We start from the raw sequence: 8,304 nt of genomic DNA on the forward strand, positions 1-8,304 counted from the left end.
CATGTATATCAAAATTTTTCTTACAGTTTTTTTAGATTAGTATCCATTAAAGTGATCCATTACTTAAAAATTTAAAATTTTAATAATATTCCGTTACATATAAATTATCTTAACATAATTTAAATCTCCAACAGATACCTCATTTCTCTCTGCTCTTCCTCTTGGTCGACATCGAACTTTGCACTGCAGACTGCGTAGCAGTACGGATAATAGAGGCTAAGCTACCAAACTCTTAACCTTATCCTAATATACCCATATCACATGCAAATCGGACACCACAAATTTATATGGTATTCAGACATAATTCTCCAAATACAAGAAAAACTTGCAAAATATTCAACTTAATCATTTCCTTTATGGATAACTCTGACAAATGAACCTGAATTTGAATAAGATTAACACCAATGCCTCCACATGACTAGGTACAGCAAACCATCTAATGAGCTCTGACCTAACTCACGACTCTCCCGTCAAGGTTAGATGCCTCACCATTAACAAGGCTACGGGTTCATGCTCACCAGTTAAAGTTGAAATTTGATGTAGGTAGCATAGAACACTGCAATCTTTTGTCTTTAATTATTGTTTGCATACTAAGATTACAACACATCTAGATCACAGATGCCAGCATCTTTATAAAATCATAAGAGTATTGAGTTATATTATACAGCATCTGCATATACAAGTTTATGACAGTTGGAACCACTCCTGCTATAACTAGATTAGTTATTAGGTGATCGAAATGGAGCAGCATTAAAGTATGGGTCCAACTTGACTAGTCGAAGAACTAACTTGTTTCAGATCCCATTACAAGCTGAAGATGATCCTTTTAATCATTAGTTTGCTGCAGCCAATGATGCTCAACCACTTGCACTGCAGTCCAAACTCAGAAAGCAATGAGTCTGATGTTACCAGCTTGAAATTGCTAAATTATTCTTTATCAAACTAGCAACATGGCGAGCAACCCATAACGAGCCAGCCTCAGTACAACAGAAACCATGAGTGTGGCCCTCCCTTTCAATTGATAAAGCAATGCCCGAGGCCTGCTTAGAGATCTGAGAAAAAGAAAAGAATAGACATGGCCAGGCACCCACGTTAGACAATGCCAAGTGAGGAAGGAAAAACTGATAAGAGGAAAACATTTATCTGGAAAACAGGAAAAGCTCAACATCAAATGTAGAAACACCATGATCGTGACGATCAGTGCAATAGTCACCATCTTTACCCGTCCCCTCCCTTTCCCCAGTAATACCCTTTATCAGATGGACCATCTTGACATCTGTATAGCTGCAAAATTTCTAAGTAACACCATGGTTTTCCTATCAGGAATTTTACTGAAAGGCATGTCCTTAGATTCAACAACAGGCTGCCTCAGTCTTTTTCTTTCCTTTTTTTCTTTTAATATGCTAATTTAGCAACCCAACCAATGTTTTTTCTTTTTTTTTCAACAAAGCGAACAGAAAACTGACAAATATAGCCAAGTGGGATTCGCAAGTGCAATCAAGAGGTAATAATATGAGATGATGGTAATAATGATGACATAAGTCGCCCTCATTATTCTTGGAGAAAATTAATGACTATCATTACTGTGAACCATTACCATTAACATTATGGAATTGCATTGCCAACCTCATAAAAGCCATTTGAATGCTATTGTTACATTCCCACCCAAAAAATATAATTAAAAAATTTATCCTGGCAATGTTATCATTGTCTACATTACATATCTCTCTCACACAAACAGAAGCCCTGAGGTGCTCCAATACTTCAGAAATAACTTTTATGCCCTTTTAGCAATAAAGGGTTTTGAGGCTCTCAAACCAAAAGAGAGTAATTGAGAGAGAGAGAGAGAGAGAGAGTCCACTGTTTTTACCTCTTCGAACATTTTCAATGGACCCCAGTGATCATCAATGCCATACAAGAATGTAATTTTATCCTGGTTTTCTCTCATAAATTCCCAATCTGGTGTTTCTGAAAGCTAATCAAAAAGGATTATAGTAAGTAGTGACCACAAGATTGTTGATGTAAGTTTACAGTCCTAATTGCATAATACTGCCCAATATTTTCTGTAGGATAGATTAAGTGATCAATGCATTAGGACTTGAACCAAGAAATAAAGGAAAGCATAATGCAACAAAATGAAGTGGGAAACCACGAAACCTGCAATCCTTGTTTTGAAACTAAAAATATCTCACAAAGATAAGAAGTAAGTCCAAGCAAGAAGTATCAGGATTTATTATCTGAAAACTTATTCAAAGGGTTGATCAATTATCATAAAGCGTGCAGTCAACCTCAGTGCCCATCTAGCTATTATTCCTGTATAGAAGTGCACCAAATGCAAACAATCAAAGTTGGAAAAGGCTATCTACAACTAGAGAAAGACAAATGGGACCTGCATTAGCACAATTCATAGAAAGCTATATTATGGTTTGGCAGACAACAAGACAAACCAGAAATCTGCAAGCAGATGCAGAAAATTACTTTTAGATAATTGCAAGTTAAGTTTTAAAAAAAAAAATCAAAGAATATACAAGAAAAGGATGACAAATCAGTGAAGGTAATTACCCAGAAGGAAGGTTGCATGGATAAAATGACAACAAAGACACACGATTAAGAACATGATATGCTGCAGCAGTAAAAAATCTGATGTTTCATAATGAAATGTTCTCTGAGAGGATACTTCTGTTGTTATAACCAATTTTATAGACTTTTAGTATCTGACAGCATCAATTTCATGTTCTCAGCATGAGTATACCTTGCTGAACTCTGTCCTGGCCATAAATAGCACATTCCGCATAGTATGATACTGCAAGTAAATAGAAAGTCACACAAAAGTTAACTTCTTCAATATTAAGCATGCACTTGATTGTAATATTACTCATGAGAAAAATAAATACACTTAGAAAGTCCTCTAGGGCATCTTGCATACAAGATAAAAATAGACCCACAAAAAGGAAACAAATACTGCTTATAATTTGAAGACTGAATTTGAACAGGACTTCACCTGTGGTAAGTGAGAGCAACCAGCTTCAAGGGCAGTATTAGACCATGACTTCCCAACAGAAAGTTTGAAAATTAACCTCAAAACCTGTCTTGGTAACAAGCCAAATGATGCTACAAGGAAACTAAGCACAGTGGACAGGACTCTGGACCTGAAACTCACAGATTAATTTTATTGATTCTCAAAATCCCCATTCATTGATGGTAGAATGTCAAAAGGCAAGATTAAAAATGATGAACACAAGCCTCCAACAGAGGCAACTGACTAACAAATAGGTCCAAGAGAGAACACAGTATACCCACAAACTTAAAACTAACACTTAGATTAGCTTTTCTTTCATTTTTTTTTTATAAAAGAAAAATGAATAAACAAAAACCAGATCAGCATGCTGCAGAAACCTTATAAACAGTGTCCAGTAAAGGAACCATAAAAATATAGTGGGAAAAGAAAATCAAACAACAATGCAAAAAGGCACCCAAAGATGTGGAGGAAATACAACAAATAGAACAGAAGTGGGGGCAGAACACTGGAAATTAGTATTCATCATAATAGAGTACTGCAATGTTACAGAAAATATGTAGAGTACGGAAGTAATGTTACTCATGATAGAGAAAGAGATTTACATCGCAATTCTCACAATGGTAGACTGTTTCTTTGATTGCAGATTTAAGGCCAAAAATGGATAAAGTCCAATGCAATACACTGCCTAAAAAGCCAGAGAAAGAATTCAACAAAGTCTTCGGGTAGCACAACAGGAAAATAAGAGGTGTGTTGAATAAATCAGTTGAAAGGAGTCATTTCACCTTCTTTGGAAGCCTCCTTAGCATTTCAAGTGATATATATGAACCAATAGAGTGCCCTACCTTCATGAAAAATTTAGACATCAATTGCCAACAGTTTTCAGAAATCAGAAATCAACTGCGACAATTTTGGAATATATCATTTTACAGAGATTGTAATGCTTTTTCCAAGCCCAAGGAATGAAAAGTACTGTTGACTAGTAGAGATGAAATTTCAGCAGCTGTCTTCTTAACAGAAAACAAAAAAAAAATGCTACTAATTTAGCTTGAATTGGAAATATCATCAGTTCCTACAGATATTAAGAAATACTTTGATTACTTTTAACCAGAGCCATCATGAAGAAGAAACACAGTATGAAGAACAACTCAGAAACATATAGTAATGGGATTTCAATTGTAAGACATGCATGTTGTCTGAACCTCTGTACATACAAATAAGAAATGCTAACAACTATAACAGTTCAAATGAAAATTGTCAACATCCTGCTTCCTCATTTTTTATCTCAAATAAAGCCATGGACTTGTTGACACAGATGCTGCACTTTATTAAATGTCAGACAGAAAAGTGCAGGCTGAAAGGTCTTGGAGAGATACAAACATGCATTCACAAATAGACAAGGATAGGAATTCAATTTAATGTCTCTTTGTTTTTGCTTCTGGAAACATCTTAGTTATAAGCATTCAACTTAGAACTAATGTGCAGGAAAAAATACGAGTGGAAAAGATGCTCAAGCAGATCCTAAGTAAATTATGCTTTTCTTTTCTGATAACATAACATTTCAAGAGGTCATATTTTTGGAAGAAGACACCTTTTTTTTTTGGACAATCAAGAAGAAACAACATATAGGCAGTAAATAGTCCTACCAGAACTAAAGGAACTTCGATATTTTGCCCTTTGATGAACTCCATCTGCAAAAGTAAAAATTAGAACAAAGATTATAACCTTGTATGCTGAACTGGTAAAGTATAATGGTTTTGATCATAACTATAAACTAAGATCATCATCTGGAAAGGTAGGACTTGACAAAAGGATATACAGTGCCGTGCAGATGAAAAAGCAAACACTATCCAATTAACATTCAATAGGAAAAAGAAGCTCAGTGATATGCTGAGAACATTTAATTTGATTTCAGGGACTAAAACATAAAACTTGAGTCCTCAAGTTTGCCATCATTAAGTTCAGTCTTCCAACTCCAGCAGGTTTGTTAAGAATGTTCCAAACAGCTCCATAACATGATAAATCAAAATGCATCATATTCATCGACCTTGCAGGACATTAAAATTACCAATAGAGAATAACTGACAATTTTGAAAGCAACCAATCAAAATTCTTCCAATCTATCAATCTGCTAAAACCCAAATAGATAATCAGAAGGTTACCTTGTGATCAATTTGTTCTTGCAAGGAAAACAACTTTCCATGCTCCCAGTTCTAGCAACAGGGGGTATAGAAGAAAGAAACAATTAGAAAATTACATATATAGAAGAAAGCAACAATTTAAATTGTACGAAAAGCACTTGCTCTCTCTCTCTCTCTCTCTCTCTCTCTCTCTCTCTCTCTCTCTCTCTCTCTATATATATATATATATATATATATATATATGCATGCAATTAAAACGGTAATGCACCTTTTCTGTCTGACCTGCGTACCCAACAGCTGCTCCGAATCACAGAAAAGCAACTGTTAGCAACAATATTAGGGCTAATAATCAACAACGTAAATTTCTTTTTAAAAAAAAGTTCTCAATCTTTTGCCTGATACAGATGCAGTTCCTCCAAGCAACTCAAATAATGATTCCACAAATTCCTTGTAAAAGGTAATAATACCTGTAGTGACCAGCAGCACTTGAGACCTAGTTCTCAATTCAACTATTAGCAAATATTAATCAAAGACATTAACAAACCAGGATTTCCAGGAACAAAAACCACATGAAATGAAGGATGATCAGCATGAACTTCCAGAACCTCAGTCATGCAACTGCCCAGTACAGATGTCCAAAAAATCAATAAAACAAGCATTAACATAAAACCCCCTAAAAGAAGGAATCCTTATAAGCATGACATACCCTGAGACATTACACAACCGAAGATTCACACATTTTTTAACATCAGAATGCAGATCATCAAAACCCATTTCTCTATTTGTGCGATTTGCTGTATCAGTTTTCCTAAAAAGTAAAAAGGTTGCCTCAGTAGAAAGAATTGGGTTAGCTTAATATTATCAAGAACCTTGGCTTTACCCATTTCTCATGACATTGTAAATATACCTAAAAACTGAGAAATGAGAATAACCAAGCCCGTAGTACATGCATCAACTGTCTTATAAAGCTAATGCATACCAAAAACAGTTGAAAAAAAAAAAAAACACAAGACCAGAAGCTATCCAAACCAAAACAGCAAATTAACAAAGGTAATATGTCTTAATAGCTGTGTTGTTACGGTATGAGTAATTGAAAATGCCTGTAATGGAAGGAGCGAATGAAAGGAAGTGGTCCCGATGTTAGAGAAACAACCCGAGGTAACATTTGTAATCCTAGTTTCACTCCCTTCGTAGATCTATGCCTTTTCCATTTTTTTGCTGTATCCTGTAAGCAAGGACACCTTTTCTTCATGATTTTTCATTTAGTACTTGGGCCCCGGAATGGGAAACGGAAGGGGTTTAGGGGTTAGTGCTTGTTTGGTTGATTTTTTAATTTATTTATATTTTGAAAGTAAAAATTAAGTTAAATATAAATTTAAAAAAAAATTGTAAAAAAATATAATTTTTTTAAAACAAAATTTTAAAAAGAATTTAAGAAAAGCTCGTGAGGAGCTTTTTTTTTCTTTTTTTAAAAATATAAAAAAAAATTATTTTTATTTTAAAAATATCTTCATCTATTAAAAATAATTATAATATTATCCTCTCAATAAAAAAATACCCTCTACAATAATTTTAACCTAAATTATAACTTATAAAAAAATTTATAAAAAGAAATTTATTAAACAATTGTACTTTAATTTTAAAATTTATTATATTTCATAAAAATTTTATAATAACTTTTAAATTAAAAAAAATCAAACCAAACAGGCTCTTAGGATACATGCACTACTCGCAGGCTTTGGATACTATATGTTAATTATTGACTCCATTTTGGGTCATGCCTATTGCCTAATCGTCTTTATCTCCTTTAACCTTTATGATAAAATTATGGGTTTTTTTTTAAATAGACCTTATGCATAACGTGTTTTTGACAATAGACATCTTCATAATTTTAATTATTTTTAGTCAAGAGAATTAAATTTTGGACCAAATTACCCTTAATGAAATCGACCATTTTATTTGACTCCGCGTTTCAACCCGAAACCTATTAACAGGTCAAGTATGTTTAAATTTGCGCCTAAAACTGATTTATATTTTTTGAGCTTTCCTCACCAGACTATTCATCTCTGGAGTATTTCTTACCAGAAAGAAAAATGTTTAAACATTTTGAGCATTTTGGAGTAGAATTTGATACACGAAGAAAATCTGTGAGCGTTTTGAGCATTTTTAAACATTTTAGAGTGGTTTTTGATATATGAAGAAAAACTTTTGAACATTTTGAACATTCATATTCGTTAATTATGTTGTTAAATGGAATGTGGTGTATCGTTTGAAGTTGTTGATCTTGTTAAATGGAATTTAGTAATTTTTGTGATTTTTGAAAATTACGTGACTAGTTTTTAGGTATTGCGTGACTGATTTTGAATATTGTGTGACTAACTTTGAGTATTGCGTAAGTAATTTTTGATAAGGCATTGCATGACTAGTTTCTGATAAGGCATTGGGTGACTGGTTGATAGGCATTGCGTGACTAGTTGATAGATATTGCGTGACTTGTTAGTAAAGCACTGCGTGACTAGTTAGTAAGGCAATGTGTGACTTAGACATTACTTAAAAATCAGTCACGCAATGTCTAAAAAGTTACGTAATGCCTAAAAAGTAGTCACACAGTGATTAAGTCACGCAATACCTAAAAACTAGTAAACTCAATTTTGAGGTTCTATGAATAAACCAATAAACTCTAGAACCTAAAACACATAATTTTTTTTTTTACTAAGCCATGAAATTGTGCATTTCATAAAAGATAGATTACAAAACTCCATAATCCTTCAAAGCAAGAGAAAATATATCCTTATCGGGAGGCCTTGCTCACTCCCCTTATACAAAAATAAAATATACCCTCTTTATAAAATATTCCCTGAACAATTTCAACTCAAAATCTCATTAAAAAAAATCAAAATCCCTAGCAAACATGCTTAACAATCACCTCAATCTCAGATACAACAAAATTGTGAACCACCATAAAACCCATCAAACATGCTTTAGCTGTTCTTCTCCTTAAGCAAAATCGCTACCTGCAAAGAGCAAAATCGTTGTTCATCGTCCTTAAAAACCCCAAGATCCACCATTCAAAAAAATAAAATAAAATAAAAAGAGCTTGATGTCATCTCTGCGAATTGGATGGCGAGATAGACATATTTGAGCAAA

General features: G+C 33.6%; 1 protein-coding gene across 2 annotated transcripts; it reads right to left on the bottom strand.

The window, feature by feature from the left end:
* Positions 1-544: 544 nt before the first annotated feature.
* On the bottom strand, positions 545-6,448 carry LOC18598363 (alpha/beta-Hydrolases superfamily protein). 2 transcript variants are annotated; one of them, XM_018122243.2, is made up of 13 exons: positions 6,258-6,448; positions 5,864-5,965; positions 5,702-5,775; positions 5,541-5,624; positions 5,426-5,454; positions 5,179-5,229; positions 4,663-4,707; positions 3,802-3,861; positions 3,622-3,704; positions 3,002-3,149; positions 2,753-2,803; positions 1,871-1,975; positions 545-1,052 (listed from the first exon to the last, which is right to left on the bottom strand). In XM_018122243.2, exons 1-13 carry the CDS (start codon positions 6,407-6,409, stop codon positions 906-908), a joined length of 1,131 nt encoding a protein of 376 aa, XP_017977732.2. In that variant the 5' UTR covers positions 6,410-6,448; the 3' UTR covers positions 545-905. The 2 variants fall into 2 exon arrangements, with proteins under 2 accessions (XP_017977732.2, XP_017977733.2); XM_018122244.2 differs by having other exon boundaries at positions 5,553-5,624; positions 6,258-6,447.
* Positions 6,449-8,304: the final 1,856 nt, after the last annotated feature.

This window comes from Theobroma cacao, chromosome 5 (genome assembly GCF_053813885.1).
Source record: "Theobroma cacao isolate CCN51 chromosome 5, ASM5381388v1, whole genome shotgun sequence".
Classification (NCBI taxonomy): domain Eukaryota; kingdom Viridiplantae; phylum Streptophyta; class Magnoliopsida; order Malvales; family Malvaceae; genus Theobroma; species Theobroma cacao.